A 25167-nucleotide genomic window follows, 5' to 3' on the forward strand; every position below is an offset into this window, starting at 1 on the left:
TTTCCGCTTCAGTTGATGTGTTACCGAGGCGATGCCTTAGTTATGTCTAACTGTTGCATAAGACTGAAATCAAATTTTATTCAAACGGTTAACTTTCTCAGTCTAATTTTAACCACAGTTTTCTAGTCTTTATCAGTTGCCTATGAACACAAACCAAGATGAGACTCGGATCAAATCACGGAAAGTTAGATGAATCATGCCATCAGGTTCACTTGGTGGCAATAAGATTAAATTCTGTGTAATAGCTTGTTCTCTAGCCAAAGATGTTGGTTACACTGATTTTGATGCGAGGTAACAAGATTAGTGGTAAAGGAAAATCTGATTACGAACAAATGACAAACTGTTTATGGATTTGTCTGCCTTCATGTGCAGTTCCTCTGCTCGCGATCGCCGTACATAGAAGACGCTAGATTACATATGAAAAGCTATAGGTTGATGTTCAAGAATATATTCTGAGAACTTTTAAAAGCTAAAAATGACTTTGGAACTCGGTTCTCGGAAACATTCAAAAACGATTCAGTGATAAAACTTACAACAGCTTCCTTGACTCCGTTTATAGGATGGGCAAACAGAGCCAATGTCATGTCCCAAACGACAACGCCACAACAAAAACGTAATTTCTATCTAGATTAGCCATTAGCGTTTGTAAAAGGATAAACAAACCTGCAATCACAGATGTCAAGAAAAGAAGACAGCAATACACTGGCAAATTCACAGTGAGAGAGCAATTCGAATCTTTGGAGACAAGACGCTGGTATGACGCTACTTCTTTAGAATAGTCTGTTGGTTCTCGAATGTTCTGAAAAGCCGCATACCAAACAGGAACCAGTTGTCAAGAATAAATTGACGTTATGTCAGTACAGTGAACTCTCGCGCATCTTGCGGCGATAGAGTTTCGACAGATGCGTAACGCGATATTAAAGGCCAAGTTTTCTCATCTACAATGTGCTTAAAAATACGAGATTGATTTCCGGTGCAATTGCACGGTGAATTAAGATGGAAATACGTTAAAGTAAGACTCCTCTGTTCCCTGCGATTACGTGTTGCGAGATTTCTTGTAGATATTTTTGTTTTTGTAACACCCCCCACCATGCCCCCACCATGCCCCCACCATGCCCCCACCATCCCACGACCATCCCCCGACCAGCCCCGGCAAAGACCATCTCCTGAGCCAGCGAGTCAAAAATTAGCGGCTTAAGCAATAAGAGCAGCGTAAACAAAGATGGCGGATTGAGCGTCGATGTTTGGGAACTTTTAACTTTAGGTGCGTGGTTTGAACAACAAAGCTTGAAACTAAATATCTCCTCTCCGAAGAAACCAGATGTCATCAACAGGAACTATTATATCTGAGTGCACAGAGGTGTATAATATTCTAAATCAGGTAAGAAATTCAATTCTGATCTGGGTGTTGTTGGTGTACGGTCTGATCTGCAGACGGCGAGATTAGTTCAAGCACTGGATATATGGAACGTTAACTGTAATTGTCGTCTGATTTTCTTTACCGTAGTATGATATGGCCAACCCTATTGTCCGCCAACTGTTTATTTTGTAATGCACCAGTCAAAGTAACCCCCGCCCCCCCCAACCCGGGAATAGGCGGGGACTTGGACAAAAGGACTCGAAAAAATGAGCCAATGGCCTTACCCCCAGGGAAGTATTTTCATTCCAATTTCCTAGCTTGTCCCCGCCTACCAACGAAAGTATATGCTGAGGCTCCAATTTTATTTGGTTCAAAATGTTTCAAACCGGTTTGGGATGGCAAGCAAGAACTAAGGATGAAATAAATTAAAAAGTAACAAGTTAGCTACTCATGTTTCTCTCCGCCATTTTGGTTGCGTTCTAGGCTGGTCCCAGTCTCTTTGCAACACACAGTTCTAGACTCTATTGCCTGTTTCGGATACGTTGGGATGCCGAGGAAGCAATAGCCCATATTCACGATAGCCGCCATGATGGTTTTCATATTATAATGCAAATTAGCCACGTTGTCTGCCAGGGGGCAAACATTGAAATGGTTCCCATTTTTCTGAAAATTGGCTCGCCTGAACGGTCAAGTATCTATACCAAAATCATTTTTGGGAGCCAAGTTATGGAATAACGATTTTATTATTAATTTAAGTTTGCAAAAGTTTCTTGATAACTTGACTTATTAATTAACTACGCAAGCCGTTTTCTTTTTATAGAAGTGCTGAAATTCTGTAAAACTTGGAATGTTTTCACCCCAATACTGAAACCAAAGCATGGATATGAAAAAAATTATCAGACATGATAAGACACCAGCTGAAATTTGCCGATTTTAGCTTGTTTGCCTCTTCAGAAATCACGTGCCTGATTTGCATTATGATGTAAAAACAAACATGGCGGTTATCGTGAATAAGGCCTATTCTCGTCTAAGACCCTGCGTACCGGGACAGGTTTGAGAGTCAACGATCAGTTTTTGTCCCGCTAATGTCCCTGCCTTTCCCGGGTTTGAAGGGGGGGGGGGGGGTAGGGATTTACGTTGACTGCTGCATAACAGTTAAGATCAAAGCTCATTCAAACTGTATGAACAATGGCCATTTCCATTTTTTATCTGCACCCCTCCCCCTATTGAGGGTCTAGGAAATCTGAGGGGGAGGGAGAGCCTTTCAAGGCTATTTCTTTGGTGGGAACTGTGTCGGCACCTTTTATTTGTTAATAAATTCTGAAGGGAAGTGTGTCAGCACTTTGAGATTCCTTTCTTGGGGGTAAAAAGTTTACTTTTCTGAGGGCATATGATTTAAAGTCCCTCAATACGGGGCTGGGGGGAGGGAGAGGGGTCGATATTAAAATGGAATTGCCTGATATGGCTGGTAAAGGGCCATTCTTTTTTTCATCCAGAGGATACACAAGTCAATTCCGAAGTTTTTGCTTGCAATAACCGGCGGGTTGAAAGTAACTAATGTAACTCGCCTAGTTTTGCAAGCCACTGCAGGTTTTTTCTGTTGTTTTTTCTGAGTTTTTAATTTTGCGTCAACGTTTTATTCAGTAAATGCTACACGTGGCAGAAAACACAAAGGTTTTCCTTTCGTGCGTGAAATTCCGCACAAGTAATTTCTCCATCTTTATCAAATTTATTTTCATGGAACGGATTATCCAGTTTTGATACAACTAACTAACGACCATTTATTCCTTGTGGTATATATATTGCATTGCGCATCCCTACTGCGCATGACTTTTGTGTCATTAGCGCGTGCAAATGAGGGTGTGCACGTACACAGTGCAAGAGATTTCCCTCATGACAGTGAAATAAATCGTTGCAAAATGAATTGTATGGTGACCTATATTTTTTATTGCATAAGTTTGGTGTACAAATTACCGTCTTAAAGTTAAAAAATTAAGAAAAAATTGTTCAGAAGGAAAAAAAGATGTAGCTAAAAGAGTGCATGAAACTGATACTCGAGGATGCGAATTATGACCTCGAAAACAACGTTTCAAGGAAAGTGTTAAGTCAGTGTCATTTAGAATTGTGTGATTTTGCCATAAATTATATATTTCATTGTTCCATCTGCCCGATATTCTGTACCTATCAAGATTTTTTCAAGCATTGCTTTAATAACCGTTGCTTCCAGCTACTGCAAAATGTAGCTTGAACTGATGAAATAACACGTGTGATTAGGCATAAATTGGGCAAGATCGGCCCATCACATCTCTTTAGTGAGAAAGGTGACCTATCGTTTTTATTGGATTTTTCAATACAGTGCCTGGTGGAGAACATTTAGGGGGAGTTTAAAACAAATTGTTCGCCAACTTTCAAGACTTTGGTGCAGACCCTGCAGGTATACAACTTTGTTGAGTACCTCCCTCCCAAGGCACAAAATAAGTTATCCTAGCTGGTTGATTGGGTTTTGCAGATACAAGACAAAGGCATGACTATAATGAAAGCCATATTATAACAGCAAAATTTGCCTCAAGGGTTAGTTAAATAAAGCCTATGGCAGAATCTATAAACCTGTAAAAAAGGAATTTGACCAATATTTCCCCAATACAGACCTCATGCTAGCTCAATGACATATATACATGTATAATATGGTCAAACCCATATTAAGCAGCCACCTATATAGCCACTCCTATTAGGTGGCCAGTAACCAAAGTCCCAAGGAGGCTTGGCTTTTCTGTTGTTTTTATAACCTCTGTTAAACGGGCACTATCCATTTTCCGGAGCTTGAGTGTGGCTGTTTAATAGCTAGGGGTTGAACCGTAATTATAGTGTTATCATTTCTAGTTCGTGCAATCTTTATTAGAGTTACCAGAGGTCTTTTTGCAATTGTTATGGCACAATGAAATTGTCAGACCAGAAGTCTTTGTTCATTATTATTATTATTATTATTATTATTTATCACAATTTTTTATCAATTATTAGTAATTGTGATGTCACAGTGAAATAACAGTCTGCTGTTGGTAATTAATGGTGCAGAAAAGTACAGTGGAAACCCTCATAAGTGGACACCCTGGTGATGTAAATAAGTTCTCCATGACTAGATCTAGCTGCTTATGAGAATAGTTCTCGTAAGCACCCGCTAGAGTGGTAAAGGAAAGATGGCTGCCTACAGGAGCTTGCCCAGCTTACAATAAACATTAAGAATGCAACAATAGCATCAAATTATTTTTTGTTTTGTTTTTCGTCTTGTACAATGCTGCAATAAATATTATGGCGATAACTTGTGTACACAGGACTGTATACGTTTTTAAAATTAGTACCAGGACTGGATTTTGGTGAAAATACTAAAAGTGCAATCAGGGATGGACATCAGAATTAAAATTTGTGCTTGACACTAACTCTTGTTAACGTTAGAAACAACATTAATAAAACTTCAAGGACGTTTCGATCAAACAACTTCAGTCTTCATCAGTTTTTTAAAAAGCCAACTGAGTGACAGCTTTCTAATGGTTCACAGATCTGCTCGCGCTACGCTAGCAAAAAATCATAACGAATGACTGCTGCGCGTGATTACGCGAGGGATTTGTAAACGTCCAGGACAGCGATATGTTTGTTTCCCGCATTGTTGTCTCTCTGCGAATACCCAGCCTCAAGAAGAAGTCTCTCATAAAAATTATGAGCCTTGTCTACAATTGTCGCATGGTCGAAGTCTATACTATGGAAAAATTGGTTCGTGTGTTGCACAACTTTGGAATTGTTGTCTCCAACCTGAACTGCCTGTTTATGTTCTTTTAACCTTGTTTCCAAGGCTCTGTCAGTCTGTCCATAGTACATGAAGTTGTAATCAACGTAGCTGACCTTGTAAACAACACCTCTGCACTGCAAGGCAGAAGGTTTTGCCTTTGGTCTCTGGAAACACGTGCGCAAAACATTGAAAGGTTTGTAACCCACTTTAACGCCGTTATACGAGGTCATCATATTTATAAATCTGCGTGGACTCCAACGTTGGGAGAGAAACTTAACTGCCATGAGGATGATCGCAAGGAAGCCAAACAACATGATGAATATGCAATTGGGACATATTTGGAAGCTAATGCTGGCAGTGAGCTTGTAGGACATGTGCCAATGGAACTGTCTTATCTTTTCTATACATTTCTGAGAGCTTACGACAATAATGAGGTTTCTGTTAAAGTAACAGGGTCAAGAAGGCATGAGAACAGACTTGTTGTGTGAGGAACAATCAAAGTGCGGACACCAAGCAGGGCTATTGCCATGAAGTTTCAGCGGAAGATTTTGAGGTTGAAAGAACTTTGCGTCCACATGGACATTTCAGTTGAAACTTTGAGAAAAATTCCAATGTTGTCATAAAATTTTCAGACAATGCAACAAGAGATTGTAAGCCATTAAAGAAATACCGTAATAATCAATACACATATTCCTCTTGTGCACGTTATTATTATTATTTTTTTGGAGGGGGGGGGGGGCGGTGGGCGCTTATTCGAGATTGGACGTTCAAAAAGTACTTTTTGGGGGTGGGTGCTTATTCGAGGCTGGATGCTTATTAACTTTTTCCACCTTCAGGGTGGGCGCTTATTCAAGGTGGACACTTATTCGAGGTTGGGTGCTTAATCGAATAATACGGTATTTTTAATTTGTTAAATATTTATTAAATGTATTAATGAACTCCATACATGTCTTAATACAATTGCTGAGACTTTGATAGTTCATCAACACAGAATCAACTAGTTGATGATTTTCATTATTCTCTGATGATCTGTGTTGTTTTTGTGCCATCCAGATTCTCTATAAAAGGACCATGGTGCAGCTCGGCCTGTCAGTGATGCCACAATGCACTGCATGATGTCCAGTCAAGTGGAAGGGCTAAAGAGCTTCTTGCGTAGGTCTGTGTGATGTAATGCCTTTTTGGTAAATGGCTAGGACAATTGCAGAACAGACAGATACATGTACCAGTAATATTATAACTTATTATATGGCTAGCTCCATGAGTGGGCAAGATGAACCAAATCCTATGCTGTGATTGGCTACCCAACTGGACAAGACGGCGCTATCGTGCCCGCTTGGGATTACCCAGCATGTCCTGCAAGAAAAATTCTCTCTAAAACCATATAATAAATCCTATATCAAGCCTGCAAATAACAGTCGGTCAACAGACAATTGTCCGGTAAATTTGAGGTTTTGACAGGTAAAAGTTTAGCCTGGTTGGACATTCTGACTGGGCATTTCTGCTAAATGAAAAATATATTATTTTATTATACTGCCAAACAATACATGTACTAGGCAAAAAAGCTTTGTTATCAGTTTTGTTTTTATTCCATTTCTGAGAATACATCTCTGCTTATTATGTTAAAACTATTTTCAATCATTGATCCCGAGAAGTAGGCAGGAGTGGACTATGACTGCATCGCATTTTAACTTGTATTTCGAAGGAAATTTATGTTTGAATCTAAAAATGTTTTGACACTCAGAAATCTGCATGCTCCATAAAGTCAAATTACCAACTCTTCGTGTTCATTGACATTTTTATAACTCTTTCAGAGTTGTAACTTAACTCTTCAGCCATTATTTGTACCTTTATAAGCCAAATGGACCGGCAAATTGTAGATCCTGGCCTACATTACAATGTGGCAATCTCGACCCGCACCTAGCAATAAAAAAAAATATATTGCAGCTGTCCAAATTGTAACTTGACTCTGAATTGTAATGCTAGGTGATACAGTTCTTTCACTCAAAAATCTTGTCCAGTTTTGATCAAATATTAATCACAAATAACCCAAAAATGTTTTGATAGTGCTCGAAGCTCAGTCAAAATCTCTTGAGTGTTTTAGGTCGGTTCCCAAAGTGACGTCACTAGTAGCCCGACCCAGATCCCACTTTGTGCAGTCGTGAGCATAGAAATTACATGTTCAAACGCCTGTAGAAACACAGGGATTTTATCAATCGAAATAATTTTTTCGCTGAAGTAATCAGGGAAACTAGTAGATTTTATTGAAGGAATAAAAATTTGGGGGCTTAGTGGCACTTTAAGGATTCAAACTACAAGTGATTTTTGAAAATTCTCTCAAAATTGCATGAACCTTTAGGCAGGAGCAATTTGAAAGTCCTTAATTATTGCTTGAGCTTTCATACCATAACTCATTTATTACATGTATATGACTGAGAAAGTTACAAAAGCTTTCTTGTTAATTTGCACTGCAGTGCAAATTCAAAATTAACAGTTAACTGGCCTTCTCTCAGCCAATCACAATGAAGTAATTTTCTCGGTCATATTATGTGTACAATGAAGGTCAAAACCTTATGCATGGACCACTTGTGAAAGCCTTTCATAGCCTCTGTTCACTAACATAAATTTTAAGCCAAATGTATTTTTTTTTAGACATGCTCATGGTTGTAACCATTTTAATGATGTATTCTTTGGGAAAAGGTCAAGCAGCTCTTTCCAAAGGACACAGAAATCACTTACGCAGTTGTATTAAAGAAACTGCATGAGATACTCTCTGCTAGAGGAAAAAAGGTGAGTGATAGAGATACTCAAAGGAATGAATGCTACATGTATATAGATATGAACTAAGGCTTAACAAGGAATGTGCTCAGCACATCAAGGTGTTAAAACACTGCGTCAAGTGTTTGATATATTTTAAAGTTTTTAATTGAAAATAAAACTAAGGAGAAACAAGATCAATAAAATTGTAAAAATTAGCAGGGAGGTACTTCCTATAATGGCTTATAAGGGGAGGCTCCGCCCAAAACAGGGTACCTTTTTCAGGTTTCAGGTATATAAAAGGGTGGGGATATCACAAATTGAGGTGTATGAAAGGGTCTACAAATCATCATTTATTTGTTTTAAGGGACTTTTAATTAATACATTTCAAACAGATGCACCTTATGGCTGTATCATTTCATTTATTATGCACTACAGGAAAATGATGAGAAGACTTCCTTTTTCTGCAATCTATTCATAATATGGGCCAGAAGAAAGTAGATGAAAGGGGTACCTTTTCTGTCAAAATGGTATGGAAAAGACTAAGGGGCTGGACCTTGGAGCAGAGCCTTCCGATATAGAATTTTGTAGAGTACCTCCCCCCTGCCCCAGGGATCCAAACACAGCGATGATTGTGACTTTTATTGTTCAAACCTGATAAGTTATTTTCAAAAAGCCAAAGATTTTAAAGGAAAGTATGTAAGGCCAAACTGCGATTTGCAATAAGGGTGAGGAAAAACGGTAGGTTTGTTTTTCTGGAACAAAACTATTAATAGCTATCACTTTTTGGCTGACAGGTGCTTTTCCTGATCTGGGCAGAATACGATAGTAGTGTAGCGGCTCTCATAACCTGCTTTTGTTTGGTATTGTCAGCAGCTTCTATTGTTTTTAAGTCTAAGTCATTGTTTCAATTGTTTGGTCTTTTGTTTTTGGCTAGGGTCTCGAGCTAATCATATTATACGTTATGAGAGCTGCTACATCACCTGAATACGAAATCAGCCATGCTGGAGCCTCAAGTTATTCAGTGGGGCATCCAACACTCTTCAGTCAAGCTTGGCTGCCTGTCACTGTGTAACTTAGGGTTTTTTTTACACGGTTTATTTTATACTATGTGACCTAGTACATGTAAGTGCACAGGGCCTATTCTTGTATTCACTAAAAGGTGCATTTTGTTGTTGTGGTTTCTCAGGGCATAGACCGCACAGACCAGATTGAGTTCCTTAAGCAGCTGAGAATTATTTCCGACAATGCCAAGTTAGGTGGGTACACTTTTGTCACTAGTATTTAATTATTGTTTGAAGTGCCACTATAGTAAAGAGAGGAGATAAAAGTGATCTCTGGGATAATTTTTAGTTTGGGATGTCTGCTATTGTGTAATAATAGAAATGATCATGATAGAATAGAATAGAAATGGGCATATTGTCAGTAATTTATTTTCGTTTTTATCTGCACATACGTATTTTGAACAAGCTGTTAGCTCATTAGATGATATGAGGGGAAATATAAGTCCATTCTTTGGCATCTGGCCTATCAAAAGTCAAGTCTGGCAAAAATATGTAGCCATTAATACTGGACACTTGACAAGTGTCAAACAAGCGATATGTATATTGTTAGACAATATTTCGTAACTGACAATTTTACCTTGCTTTCCTTGGAAGTTTACATGTTGTGATGCTGATACAGTAAAAACCCGCATAATTATAAGAACTTACATGTAGTGTTTTAAGAACCTACAGGCTGAAATTTGGCATTTAAATACCCAAAAATATAAGAGCCTGTTCAGCGTGGCAAAGAAAATATGTTCTTATACCAAAAATCACTCCAATTTTGATGGTCTAAATTCTGGATTTTAATTGTGTGAGAAACTTCTGACAAAAAAGTTATTGTGTATATGTTTGCTTTGATTTACATTTTTGTTGGATTTTCACTGATTATGTTTTCCATAAAGCTACAGCGCAATATAGTCAATTTAAAATGTAAATATGTTATAATAAAATATAGGATTGTATTGATGTTCTTCTTGGACCTTGATTGTTTGATCATCTAAGCCATGCGGTTAACAAACACCCAGTTTTGTCCATGTGAAATAAAAAAATATACATATACAACCTCTGAAAAAGTTAATAAGAACCTATTAAATACTTACTCAGGCTGAATTGTGAAAAACTACCTCAAAATATAAGAACCGGTTCAGCCTGACCTCGAGAATTCTAGTTTCTTATAGCCGGGTTTTTATTGTATATTTATACAGAGAAATGAGATGTCAGTCACTCTAGGCTGATAAAGAGCTTACTAATAAAATTATTAAAGATAATGAGTTGCCCGTCGCTGTGAAACTCGGATAACTGTGAACACCAGATATATATTTTATGGAATGTTGTTGTGTAGCAAAGAAAAAGCCAATTAGGCATCAGAAAACTATAATTTTATATCTCATAATTTTAACAGCTTTTAACAGCTTTTACCTTAAAGTTTTATATTTTACTTTTATCGGCATATTGTATATAATTAAGTAATAAGTTTGTGGTTTTTAGGTTTACTCGTGTGTCTGGAACTTAATTGTGATTGGTCAGTACACGGTTGACCGGTCATAATCAAATCCAAGTATTCACGATTTTTTTGACTTGCACAGTAAAAATTGATATATTAAGGTGCAGTGCATAAGATTAAGTTGGTGTAAAATTCTTTATTGTAGGTGCTGGGATGACTGTGAAGCTTCTGTTTAATATCATCTCCTCCATCTTCGACTACAATCCGAACGTGGTGACATGTATGAAATCAGAGATGTGGCAGGAGTAAGTAGGAAGTAGAGCCAGATAGACTAATAAATAAGGCTGTAACAATACGTTGAACTCTCGATGAATTGCTTTTCTGTTTTAGATAACACCATCTTGTTGCTAAAAATTGAAGTATTGGAACTATTGTTTTCAATCCATTTTATGTTTTTTTTTTTTTTTCATGATTTGTTGAACATCTGTCATTAATTTATGATTGATGGCAGTTGAAAATGTAAGGCTTAGAACTTCAGAGTTTGCATATTAATGTTGAGTAATCCTGATTGAACTTGTTGTGATTTGCAGATGTTTGAAGCAGATTGATGAACTGATAAATATTCTCATTGAAAATCAAGACACAGTGACTGTTGGAGAGAACATTTCTGAAGAGTCGGAGAACGTAGATGTAAGATTTGTGGACTCCTTTTTTTTTAGGAGGTATTTACACGATACCAGCGTGACTTATATTCTGTTATGACATGAAAAAGTCATACCGTGTTTACATAATTAAGGCATCTTTATGGCAGTGTGAGTAAAAGGGATATCCCAGTAGAACAGTTATGCAATGTTTACATGAGACATGAGTAAATTTTCATATTAGAATGAAAATGTCACTCCAGTCCGACAGGAATCGGGGTGAAATCACACAGGTATGATTCACTCCGGTATGACAGTTTGTGTTGGTATCATGTAAATAAATACTGAACCACAAGAGGGACATGGAATGAACTTGTACCGATATGAAAGTCGCCCTGGTATAATGTAGACACACCCTTATGAGTGGTTGGGTTTGTACACAACCACTTTCTTTGAAACTTAAGCAGCATAAAACAGTTGATCCTACATGTAATAGACACAAGTTTAAAGTCTCTTTTAGGAATATTGTGCTGGCTGATTGTTGAAATTTGTCTTTCTTAAATTTCCTTATCATATTGCCAAAAAATTAACAATTGCATTGCTAAATGGAGGTTGTGTCCCTGAGACATCCAGGAGCTTCCACTGTTGGCAGCCAGCTCCTAGACGAACACCGCTCCCATGGCTGACAAATCCTGGCAACTGAGCCCCCACGCGGAAGGGGAGACAGGCACCCGTCACACTGAATCAATAGTGGAAAGAGGGAGGGAAGGGAGGGGAAATGCTTAAAGACATGCTCCCAAGCAAAACAGCGCTCACTTAAAATGCTATCACTGAGAAAGCTGCCAACACATGTCTCAGTCAGGAGCACATAGAGTCCTGGTGCATGCACATATCAAATCACCGCTGACAACTATGTGAACACAGACGCTCTTTGTTGTTAACTCTGTTCAATTACATTAACTGCATTTAATGCCATCAATAAATTGGATAAAAATATTTTTAAAGAAGTTTCTTGACGTTTACTTGATAGAGATGTTCTCATAACCTCATGTAGTCTTTTTAAGCATATCTTAAATATATGATGATTCCTTTAGCATTTGGATCAACCCGTGAAAGTACGTGGCTGTCCCCTGATTACTGTGGAGCGTATGGATGATGAATTCACCAAAATGCTTCAAGTATGTGACTGCCATTCCACTGAATATGTGACAAGGTATCTAACTAATTATCCTCCAATATTCAGAGTCAACAGCATCCATAATTTTTATTTTCGTTTGAGAAACTTGATTTTGAGAGTTTTGACCACCTTGGGAAGGTATTTTGAGATTTACACTTGGGGTAGTTGGGGTCAAGCACGGTTGTGACAAAATGTTCTCGTTGGTGGTTTTGTTGATGTAGGTAGCTGATTTTCCTTTTTTTCTGAAAAATCACAAAGATCAGGGTTGCCACAGCTAGGTCAGGAAATGGTCAGGGAAATAATTCAAGGTCAGGGAAAAGTCAGGGAATTTTATTTTGAGTCAAGGAAAATGAAAATTTTGAAGAAAAGTGAGGGAAAATTGAAATAATTTCACACAGTTGTTTTAATACCTTTGAAGGCTAGAGGAAACATTTGGGGTCGTTGTAATCTCAGCAATATTTTTTGTTTATGAAGAAGGAAAATTTGTTGCAAACTTATCAGTCCTAATGAACGAGTAGAAAGGATGGCTGTGAGTTGAGGCCAGAAGCCACTATCAATTTACATGTGACATTTTGTATTTATTTGGTGAGGGAAATGATTTGATTTTTATCAGGGAAAAGTCGGGGAATTTTTAAAAGTGATGTCTATGATAACCATGAAAATAGCCCAATGGCTTACCTGGCTGAGATTGTGAAGTAGTCAGTAATTTTTGCTGGTTGACAATCCTGCAATAAGCATTATTTTTGCTTTCTCTTATTTAGACTGAGGGATGAAGAAATAGTTTGTGAACTCATTACAAAGTTACAAAGCTACCTGGAAGTAAATGGGTCACGATCAGAAATCTGCAGAGTTTACTTGCGCCACATTGAGCATCTTTACTACAAGGTTTGTATTGTAAACTTTAAGGAATTCCTAAATGTTTTGATGGGAGGTGTAGTGGCCTAATGATAAGTGGGCTGGACTGCAGGGCTGGGTTGTTCAAAGCCCGAATAAGCTAACCCAGGATTAGCGAGAATCTTGATTTGAGTTTTGTAACTTTTCAGTGGGGTTTTATGTTTATACTGTTTGTCCTTCAGTTTTGAGCTTGACTAACCTCAAACTACACAAAACGTAAGCAGTAAAAAACAGTTTTATGCAAGAAAAATGAATACTTCGGTTAACTTTTAATCCTGGGTTGGCATTAAGGTGGCTCTAAACAGTTTCCAGCAGTTAGATTTAGAATGGGTCATTCTAACCACTCTTTATCACTGAATGCTACAATCCTGGTATCAAAAAACTGCCCAATCATTGGTGAACACATTGTTATCATTTGCGGGACACAATAGGTTATAATAGCAACAGTGTGACCTGCTAAAAACACCCTTAATTGATGCTTTAAGGGCTTATAATTCAAAAACGGCACGGTGAAATTTTTTTATATAATTAAATTCTAATAAGCACGATAAGACGCAACTTTTGGCAAAGTTTTAAAAATATCTGTACATGGGGTTCAGAGCCACCTTAAATTTTTGAAACTTTAAGGGGGCTCTGAACCCTATTTACAGAATTTTTTTAAACTTTGCTAAAAGTTGCATCTTATCGTGCTTATTAAAATTTGCTGATATAAAATAATTTCACTGTGCCGTTTTTGATCTGGTTCTTGCGCAAGACATCTTGTTCTCTTGGGGCCTGTGTTCACCGTACAAGGTGGGTGGGGAACCCTTTACCATCTAGGGGGACATAGAAATACCTCTAGCTTTGCTTTAAGACAATTTTGACATGATGGGTTCAAAGTCTTGCATGCAGACTTACCCTTTACGTACATTTGATTTGATACTATATCTAGAGCAGTTTTCAATTGAAGGGATGCGTGGAATTAAGCTCTAAGTGACTTCTGGAAAATTTTGAGGCAACCAGGATTGAAATACCTACCAGCAATTTTCATAGTTTACTATGGCTTTGCCTAAAAGGAACTATCTACCAATAAATTATCATTACAAGTTCTTTTTAGACAGTGATGAAGACAAGAGTAAACTGCAACCATTGCTTGGAGGTATTTCGATGCTGGTTACCTCAAAGTTTTCCAAAACTCACGCAGGGCTTTATTCCATTTACCCCTTCAATTGAGTTTCAGAAAACCAAAACCAGAGAAATTACTGCAGCCAACCACAGATTAAGAGCACAGACAATTCAATGAACCAATCAAAACTCAAAGTAAATACACGTAGCTTGACGCATAGTGGGATGAAAAAGTTGCTTGAGTTTAAGCCAATTATGTGGTGTAGTAATGCAAAGCCAATAATTATTAATATATGACACTCAAGCAAATACTGCCGGGCTTCTGACTGGCCATATGATAACTACCTGGGATGAAAAGTACATGTACTTGCGAAGTGCTTTACATAGAATAAATTATGACTGTCATTCTGTTTCTAGATTGATGCTGAGCTTATAAATGATGAAGAAAACAAGGAAACTGGTTAGTACCATGTGAAAGTTATCCTTGGGTACTTTTCTGTTGTTGTTTTTTTTTGGAGGGGGGCGGGGGTTGTGTGTGGATTGTGAGTGGCAGTGTGTTTTGTGAAATCATTTCAAGGGTTTACTTTGCAGGCACATCTGAAGAAATTTTTAGTTCACAAATAAATGTATCAAAGGAAAGGAAAGGTGCAAAATATTGTAATGCTTGCTGTCAATGACTATCAGGGCTGTGCTCCAGAAATGCCTGGGTGCCACAGGTTACTAACTTTACCTCAGGGTGACTGGAAAAACTTACATTTGTCATATGCTGTAAGCGTAAGTGTTGGGCACCTAGAGTTCATGGTTAGCAACCTCAATTGGGCCCCTCGTAATTTTTCCTAGACCAGAGCCATGGACTATAGTGAAGGGGGGACCAACTTTAAGTTTTTGGAGCTAAACTTATCACGGGGTTCATACGGGTCCTGGAAAACCTGGAAAGTCCTGGAATTTTATTGTGGCATTTTCCAGGACTGGAAAGTCCTGGAAAAGGACTATTGGTCCTGGAAAGTTCTGGAAATCTGTTAAACTCAAGTAAAAAAATATGAGATGTATGGCAGACAGTAAGGAGAATTAACATTAAGATAATGGGAGTGAAAGGGTTAATGTGAATTTTAGAGTCGTGGAAAAATCAATCTGAGTTCTGAAAAACTCCTGGAAAACTCCTGGAAATTTGTTTCTGAAAAAGGGTACAAACCCTGTTATCATAGTACATCAATGTACTCAGTAATTAATTTGGTCCTTATTTATGCAGAAGCAGATAAGGACTCAACAGAGGGTGAGAAAACAGAAACGGAACAACCAGCTGAAAAACAAAAGAAAGAAGGACCCAGTTCATCCGAGAAGGTAGATAAGATGTGCAAGTTCATCTACTCATGCGACACTTCCGACCGTATCCGAACTAGAGCCATGCTCTGTGATGTGTATCACCATGCTCTACATGCTCGCTGGTTCGAGGCTCGTGATCTGATGCTCATGTCACATTTACAGGAGACCATCCAACATTCTGACATTCCAACGCAGGTTTGTGTAACAACATTTTGGCTACCCTTTGATTGATATTGGACTACTTTTGAAATAAATAATAATATTTAGAGAGGAAGCCTTATCAGTCCAAGCTGGGTTTCATGCAGATGATCCTCTATCCTTATTGAACTGGAAATTGGGAATGTTGAGAGTGGGAGAACCAGGAGAAAATCCCTCGGAGCAAGCATATGACAGTGGGCCAAAATTGAACCTGGGCCACATTGGTGGGAGGGGAGCACTCTCACCACTACGCCAACCCTGATCCCCATTTCAAATGGGCAATCAAAATGGAAGAACCATTGGAAGTAGCATTGTCAAATGCCACACTAACCTGAAATATGGCATCTCTGTCTCCAAAAGGTCTTGCAATTTAGCTTAGAAACCATTGACAATTTGCCAAAAAATTGTCATAAATTAATCAAAAGAGATAATTAAGTGACACTGGTACAGTGTATATTTTAGTTCGCAGCTTACTTGAACTAGAAACTTATATCTCATTGCATCCGTATGTTTTCCACAAGCTTAGTATTTGTGGTTACTGAGCTGAGTTTTACACATGTGGTAGATAAAGCAGTAGAAGAAGTGATATCAGACTAGTCTTGTGTTAAGACTATCTGGTGTTCACACTGCCGCATGTTTCATGAGAGTTGGCCAGAGTCAATATTTTTGTCTTTAGCCTTAGTAAATGAAACAATGTAGAATTTCTTGCCCAGTATTGTAATAAAAGCAACTCATACAGTCATTTATTTGTTTGCTTTTCTCTTTCATTGTTGTTCTTAGGATTTTTTTGCAGTTAATATATTTTATTCTCTTTCTCTCATTTTCTGTATTTGTTTTGTTCACTATTAATTACCATACTCTTGAAGATACCTGCATTTATTAGCTAATTTAGCATTTAAAATTTTAGGAAAATTTAGGAGCTCTTCTCTTTTGTCAGAAGTTTGAAATGTTATATGAATTCCATATATTTTTAATTTGTTAATTTATTAATACATTTCTTAATGCCGTTGCTGAGAATTTGATACATGTAGTTCATCAATACAAAATCAACTATTTGACGATTGTCTTTATTCTCTGATGATCTGTGTTGTTTTTGCGCCATTCAGATTCTCTACAACAGGACCATGGTACAACTTGGCCTGTGTGCCTTCAGGCATGGCATGATCAAGGATGCCCACAATGCACTGCATGATGTCCAGTCAAGTGGAAGAGCTAAAGAGCTTCTTGCGCAGGTTTGTGTGATATAATGCCTGTTTAGTAAATGGCCACAACAATTGCTGAACAAACAGATACCAGTAATATTATGAGTTATTATATGGCTACATGTAGCTCTATGAGTGGACAAGATGAACCAAATTCTGTGCTTTGATTGGTTACCCAAGTGGGCAAGATGGGGCTATCTTGCCCAACGGGGACTACCTGCCGTGTCCTGCAAGAAAATTTCCCTGAAAGCCATACAATAAATCCTTTATTGCCTAAGCTTGTTCGATCAAGCTGGCTGGATATTGGCCTTGTTCTGTTTTTGCAAGTTTATGACCCTCACTCTGTCTCAGGCCATAAAGACACGAAATAAGAACTTGGCCAATATCCAGCCATCTTGACTTCACGCTCAGTCAATAACCCGTATTTGTTATCCAACTGCAGCGAATGCCATCCAAGTAACAGTACAAATATTCAGCGATTTTGTACAGTTATTTGTACAGTAGAAAACCTGTTTGCCATACAGGTCGGCGAATGCACGCAAAACTGTTACACTCTCCCCCTTTCATTGATGAATTTATTGACTACAGCAGTTGGATAACAAATCTCTTATTAGATGTTTTGGTGTGTAGTATTGCTTTATATTTTTATTCGATGTTTGTGTTTTGACGAGCCCATAGGGCTCGTCAAAATACAGCACAACTCATAAAAATATACAGCAATGCTACACACCAAACCATATCATAAGATATCTATTTCTAACAGAGCACCACATCATTCTAAAAATTGCAGTACATTTTTTGAAATTGCTTTTTAGGGTTTAATGCAGCAGAGACAGTATGAGAGAACCCCAGAACAAGAAAAGATTGAGAAGAGAAGACAGGTATTGTAACCAGAATAATTTCTGTTAGCAGATGGATGGACCTCCTGGAATAGAAGGTGGTGAAGGGGTTTGTTGGGGGGGGGGGGGGAGAGGCGTGGATAAAATGAAATGGTGATCACATTCATGGAGATCTAAAAAAAAATGCTGCTTACATTTTTATTGTAGTTCAGCAAATGCTCTGTGAGGTAAATGTTTATGATTGGTCAATCTGAGTAGTCTTGTTCCTCTACAATGGTCATACAGTGTATGTTCTGCAGGCAAGTCATGCTTGGATGCTATGTCGTCGCTGTTTTGTTACTTAGTGTTACTGTTTTGAGAAGTAATGTGTGTAAAAAGGTGAAGTCTGCATATGAACTAAGTAGCCCATCAGACCATAGCTTATTCTCCAGTTTCTTTAGCGTAAAGAGACTAGGAGTGTTTCTGCTCCTCCCTGGATAGGATATTAGTCCATCAAAGGAATACCCCGCAACATTAAATTTTCGGTACCCATTTATACACCTGGGTGGAGAGAGGAACTCTGAGAGTGAAGTGTCTTACCCAAGAACACAACACAATTTCTCCTGCCAGAGCTTGAACCCAGACCACTCAATCCAAGAACAAGCGCACTAACCATGAGGCCACTGTGCCTTCCTATTATGTGTAGTGATGTGAAACCAGTTTTGTCCCTGGTACTTATCCTCTTTTTAAAGGAGGTAGTTACTTGAATGATTCAATAGTGTCCCTTTTGATCCCTGTCATTGTTGTTTTATCTGAATTCCAGGTGCCATTCCACATGCATATAAACCTTGAGCTGTTGGAGTGTGTCTATCTTACTTCAGCAATGTTAACAGAAATCCCTTGGATGGCCGGTATGTGTTCAAAACAAAACATTCCAATTATTGTTATGTGCAAGTCCAACAATTTAGGGGCAAGCAGGTGGAACACCCCCCAGAGAATAAAAATGTAGACGTACTAATATTCTATTTCCTGCATTGTGGGATAGATTTACTAGACAAACAAAGTGATTGTGGCCCTATCAGCCCTCTTACTAAATCTGGCTTTATCAGGAAGATCTTTTCTGTTTTTTGTTTAAAGTTTGTTGTATTATATTATATCAGCTCTACACTGCATGAGGAAGGACTTGCAAGTCTAGCATAACTTTTCTCCTTTTTTTTTTTTTTTCAGCCCAGGCGTATGACTACAGACCACGTATTTTTAGCAAGAGTTTCCACTATCAGTTACGACAAAGTGAAAAGCAAACGTTAGTTGGTTAGGACATGAAGCTGTTTTTCCTTGACTTGTAAATATGCAGGCCATTTTCTTAAAGGGACAAGGTTTTGTCACTACAGGAAACAGTTGGGATAAATGTTTTCCCTTGATGTCACTGTATGACAAGTGTAATAAATAAATTGAAGTCTTGTTGTTTTATTTTGGAGATCATGTCATGCTTATGTTTGTTGAAAATTAATTCTCAGACTCATTTTAATGAATTTTAAAGTAGAAATAATTCATCAAGTTTAAACAAAGGAAATCATGACGGTGGTGGTGGTTGGATATCTGATCTTAATTAGCATAGATTTTCATGATTTCATTTTTTTGTTTTCTCCTTAGTTTTAGTTTCGATTGAGAAGATATATCAAACACTTAAGACAGTATTTGACCAAATTTTTAAACACCCTGAACTTTGTCAAAAATACTCCACTACGTGTCGTATTTTCCACTCTCTTCTCAGTGTTTGGAAATGTGTTCAAACATGGTCTTTTGTGTTTGATATATTATGAAAAAGATACTTTGTTCTTGTTGGTAAGTTGTTGGATGTTTGGCAGTCTATTTTCATGGTATTTAACAGGCCACTGACTTATATCCTTATGGATTAATCCCAGGTCCTCCAGAGAGTATGCGTGAACATGTAGTAGCTGCATCCAAAGCCATGAAGAAGGGAGACTGGAAACAATGCAAGGACTACATATTAGCGGTCAAGGTAACATGAAACTTTTGGAACTATGTGCACTTAAAACCAACCTTCTCCTAAAAAAACTAATTATTGGTCGGGAAAGAATGCAGGATTATCTCGAATATGACAGATGTTTTTTTCTAACTATTAAAACATTAACTGAAGGGGTGCATGGAATAAAGCCCCTAACTGACTTTTGGAAAATTTTGAGACAACCAGGATTGAAATACCTACCAGCAATTTTCACAGTTTACTCTGGCCTTGCCTAAAAAGAACTAGTAATAAATTATTATTATTGTTGTTTGTTGGTTGTTTGGCTGCCTGGATTGCTTGGTGAATGTTAGATTATCTTTCTTTCTAATAATAATAATAACAACAACAACAACAACAACAACAACAACAACAACAATAATAGTAATATCTATAACAAAATTCTTGATCATGATTGGTTCTCCACTCACGTAACTGGCACGCAATCACCTGGGTGTCCAATTACAGGTATCCAATTTGAACTTTTTGTAATTGGATACCTGTAATTGGATACCACGGGATTCGCACATCAATTACGCATGCTTCAATGGCTTCCTTTGCAATGCTTCCTAAAGTTTTCAAAACTTATGAAAAGCGCTACAGATGTGTTCACTCAAAAGAATTAATCAAGAGACATTTTTAATTCCGAAATTTGTTATAGATACAATTACATGTAATTGGTAATTGGACTTTGTACCATACAATTTGGAAGAAATCGTGCTCGTAATTTCAAATCAGCCTTGCGCTTCATGCTTGTCCGATTTTGACATTACTTGGGTGAGTTTTCCCTGAATTGTACTCCACTTGGTCCAATTACTGTTAATAATAATAATAATAATAATAATAATAATAATAATAATAATGATGATAATGATAATAATCGAATATTTACCCAGGATAACCCTTCAGTACAAAGTACCATTATCAACGGGGTCCCGCTGACTAAGAATTAAAAAACTAATAAATACGAATTATTGAGATGATAATTACAGTATATATAAAATAAGATACATATTAAGGAAAAAATACACCAAGTTAAAAACCGTTCTCTGTGGCATGATAGGTATGGAAATTGTTTCGCCAAACAGAGCAAGTACAAGAAATGTTGACAAGGTAATGTCTGTTTTTAGCTTCTGCCTTTAGGTCTCAATATAAAAAATTGGATGTATGATCAAGTCCATAGTAGATACTGTATGAAACTGACATCAATCATCAATAATGTGAAATTGGCTTTTCTTTTTTTCTCACAGGAAAATTCAAGAGGAAAGCCTGAGAACATATTTGTTCACATATAACAGCGTGTATGACTCATTGAGGTACTTAAACATTCAGAGGAACGGGGAAATGTAGCAATGCATAGAATGTTTACAATACACACTACCTCATTTGGAAAAACTTGTGCATCATATTCTTGATGAAAATCTCTTTTAATTGTTATGCCTGACTTTCACTTGGTAATGTCAAAATCAAAATTAGCATTCCTTCTTGAAAACATCCTGTTTGCTTTATTTTGCTCTGAATATCACTCATAAAGGTGTATTTCTTTGGATCATCCTTTATTTTATTTTTTACTCTCTGCTAGCTAGCCCTGGATTTTGCCCTCTTTCCTCAACCATGCACAGCACTTGTACTCAAGATCACATCACACCATTTCATGCTACTTCTACCGATATTTAGGGACAGACCATTATATTTTTGTTGAGTTGGGGTTGGGCAATTTTGGGGGGCATGACATTTCTTTCTCACCTTTAAGCTGTGCATGATTTTTTTAGTCAGGCAATAGTTTGTGCAAGAATTGTTTTAATGTCTAAATCCAAATAAAAATAATAGAAAGAATTTCCTTAATTTTTTTTTCCCCATGGCTCCCCTTACAAGATTTTTCTGCAGCAGTTTTTGCTGTGCAGGAATTTTTTATTGGAAATTGCCCAACCAACCCCTTCCCCCTCCAGAAAATGATGGGCCATCCTTTAGGAGTTTAGAATAATGTTTCCCACAAGGTGAGTATGTTTTGTTACTGAGCCCAGTGTTACAGGCGTGGTGGATAAACCTTTAGTTATCCACCTTGTGTGGACATTACTGCATATTTTGTCAGATTTGACCAGAGTGTTACGAGTATCGTTGTAGAGCGGGGTTGTTTCCAGACAGAACTCAGCATCGCTGGTAACAGCAACAAACTAATTTATTTCTATAAGGTAACTTCGCGAATTTACAGCACTAAGCTTCTTCAAATTTGAATCAATCTCTCTTACAGCAGAAACTCTTGCTCTAACATACATGAGGCTTAAAGTTCCAGAAACTTCTATTACAAGCTAAATTAAGTAGTTTGACACAGTTTGTAATCTGAGTAATTACATAAGGATCAGAATGTTCTAGAATGTTCTCATACAAATTGGTCATGGCTGAATGACTTCCGGCTCTAGATTGTTCTAAAACTAGACTTAGGCAATTTTTCGTAACACAGAGGAAGACAAACTTGATCATGGTCATAGTAAAGAAACCTACAGAATACATAGGTTAAGCAGCAGTATCTTTTGAGGAAATCAGTCAGAATTAGCAATCTTTATCATAATAAAGGGGATATACCAGGTGACTGGATTGAAAGATGGTTTGACAAGTTCAAATTCCTGCTGTGGTTTGATGTAAGACAGCATCAGTTCTTTCTTGAGAACTTTTTATCTGCAGGAAAATAATTGTCATGAAATCTTTTCAAGTCGGGAGCAATGCTGTTTGATGTTACATCATAACAGGAACATAAAAAGCCCATTTCTATGAGGAAAATAAGCCACGGCTTACACAAGCTGCAGCTTACATAAGTCATGCACTTACCATATGAACAGTACCAGTTCGCATCTTTCGTAAGCCGCGGCTTGTGTAACACAAGGGTTTTGAGCTCTTCATGGCTTATATAAGATGGGAAACACTATAAAAATGGTATCACTCCTTGTTTGGGGCTTAATTAAGATCCAACCTCGCACTGAGCAAGCCCAATTTTTTCCCACTTGCATGACAGCTGGCATAATTCTGTGATTGCTATGACAACCAGCACAAAAGCAAGGCATTAGTCATGAATAAGCCAGAAATCATTTATAGGAGCACTTCACATCTTATATAATATCCGCTAGTATAAATGGTCCAGTTCATGTCTTATGTAAGCTGCAGCTTGTGGAAGCCGTGGTTTATTTTTCTGGTATAAATGGCCAGTTATCCAACCATCTTTATCCATTCTATTTGTGATTGGTGTGCCAGTGTCAGCTCAAGTATGTATTTGTTGTCTTTACTTGCAGTTTGTATACGTTGGCTGAAATGTTTGATTTGCCTCCATCTGTGGTGCACAGCACTATCAGCAAAATGATCATCAACGAAGAGCTGCAGGTTTGTAATATTGTTTCTTTTTCAATTATTATTATTATTATTATTATTATTATTATTACTATTATTATTATCATATGGCTTGTTCTTGTATCTGATATAACAGGCACTCTGATTGGCTAATTGTAGGACATTATTTTCCTGTAATGCCCACGAGAATTACCTTGACCTTACCGTATAGACCTCGCTATTGCTTGGTCAATACTGCAAGGTCTCAGTCTGAGATTTTCCCATAACGATCTCACTCTCAGAGAATAAGTAGTTATTATTATTATTTTCACAGTCAAACAGTTTAAGTAATTTGTATCTAAAAATTAATCTTGACATCTGCGTAGAGAAAGCCTCACATGTAAGGCTCACTGCTTGGGATTAGGGTCTGAACCCCATGTCCTCTAATCTTGCTTAGAGCCCTGTGCGATAACCATTTAAGGTTTTGCAGTCCACCACTTAACTGCAAAGTTTACTAAGATGTCAGAGAATTGTAATAAAGAACAATTTCCCTCTGTGTCTAACTTTAAAATAAGATTATTGTGCTTCAAAGCTGGAGTTTAAATGGAATTCACCAAAGAAAATCAAAACAGGTTTCTGGAGAATTATTATACAACCATGGTATCAGTGGAATTCTGACATTTAACATACACCAACAGTCTTCACAAGCCCTGAGTTTTGGCTAGCAATGTCACTGATCATATGCTGGTAAGAGCAGGCTCATATCATAACTATTAAAAATTAGTTGTTTTAATTAAGTTTGTTGAGTGGTCATTAAGAATTCAAATTTCAACTCTAAGCAAGGTTATGTTCTCACTCCAGGCCTCTTGGGATGAACCAACTCAGACAGTTGTAATGCACCGAGGAGCCGAGCCTTCTCTCCTTCAGAGCTTGGCACTGCAATTAGCTGATAAGGTAAAATCTTAAATACAGTAGCCTATTAGCCAGGTGTTTCATTAAGGGTTGGGCACCAGCAAATTGACCAGCTGTGAAGACTATTTTGACCTGCTGGTTTGATCACCAAGTGGAAAGTTTTTCTTATAAAGAATTTCAGATCAAATAGTTTTGCCCACCCGTGAAAACTAGTTGCCCTCCTGTTGAAAACATTAATGAAACCCCTGCTATTAGCTTTTCAACCTACAGCTTATCAAACAACTTTAATACAGAGTGTTTGCGACTTGTTTTCAGGTCAGCACTTTGGTAGAAAACAATGAGCGTATTTATGACACAAGACATGGAGGATTTGTTCAGTTCAAGGACAGACAAGGTATGAACTGCTTAGACTACTTCTTTTCTTCTTGGGAAAACTTTTACAGGTGTCCCTCACACTAAGTCTACATATAGTGCTTAATGCTTGATTATTTTGCCTGTGAACAGTTTGCTAGTGTGACAAAAGGCCTGAGAAACGTAAGACCCCTTTCTGGGCCAGTGTTATTTCCAGTTAAATGGAGACTGTTAGTGCAAAAGGCATAACCCATATTACTCAATGAGTATTTTAGGAAGCCTTTTTAATTTTTTAATTGCTTGACTTACCCACTCTCTACTAATTTCCAGGTCAAGGCCGCTATCGTCGACAAAATCAGCAACATTATGATCGACAAGACAGGCCAGAAAAACAGGACAGGCAAGATCGGTACAACTGGCAGGAGAGATATGGGCGCCAGTAAGACCGACCTTACCAACAGCCACAGACACAATCATCTTATTAATCTAGAGACAATATGCATAATTTAATCAAGGAACATGGCAACACTTGTTATGGCCTGTCTGTGATTCAAGCTGATACTGTCTTTGTTAGCAAATGTGATGAATTTGAGTACACATTAACTAAAGTGAACAATGGAATTCCAATTTCTTGATCCAGTTAGGCAGACAAAAATTATTTTGGAAATTGAAAGCTTGAGAAATTGTAGGTGGCAATGAAGTACATTAAATAATATGAACCTAAGGTTTTGTTTTATTGCTACTAAGTGGGCAGTTTTTTTGCACAACACCCTTTTCGTTACAGATAGAGATCTTTGTTTATCAAAACAAGGTATTAT

General features: G+C 37.6%; 2 protein-coding genes across 5 annotated transcripts in view; one reads left to right on the plus strand and one right to left on the minus strand.

Annotated features, from left to right (window-relative positions):
* LOC145464280 (uncharacterized) overlaps positions 1-25167 on the minus strand; it is a 212611-nt gene that overhangs the window by 128211 nt on the left and 59233 nt on the right. The gene's annotated exons all lie outside the window — the stretch shown is intronic.
* LOC145464287 (eukaryotic translation initiation factor 3 subunit C-like) lies at positions 885-25053 on the plus strand. Of its 2 annotated transcripts, XM_081448133.1 has the most exons (21): positions 1111-1381; positions 6195-6297; positions 7791-7928; positions 9085-9154; positions 10591-10690; positions 10976-11075; positions 12121-12239; positions 12965-13088; positions 14619-14661; positions 15451-15719; positions 16829-16954; positions 17740-17805; positions 18566-18653; positions 18970-19053; positions 19668-19765; positions 20832-20881; positions 21019-21084; positions 23053-23140; positions 23948-24040; positions 24314-24392; positions 24680-25053. In XM_081448133.1, the coding sequence occupies exons 5-21, from the start codon at positions 10599-10601 to the stop codon at positions 24790-24792; spliced, it is 1698 nt and encodes a 565-aa protein (XP_081304259.1). In that variant the 5' UTR covers positions 1111-1381; positions 6195-6297; positions 7791-7928; positions 9085-9154; positions 10591-10598; the 3' UTR covers positions 24793-25053. The 2 variants fall into 2 exon arrangements, with proteins under 2 accessions (XP_081304260.1, XP_081304259.1); XM_081448134.1 differs by lacking the exons at positions 23053-23140; positions 23948-24040; positions 24314-24392; positions 24680-25053 and adding an exon at positions 21861-23043 and having other exon boundaries at positions 885-1381.

The sequence above is a fragment of the Orbicella franksi genome, chromosome 12 (assembly GCF_964199315.1).
Source record: "Orbicella franksi chromosome 12, jaOrbFran1.1, whole genome shotgun sequence".
Lineage (NCBI taxonomy): Eukaryota > Metazoa > Cnidaria > Anthozoa > Scleractinia > Merulinidae > Orbicella > Orbicella franksi.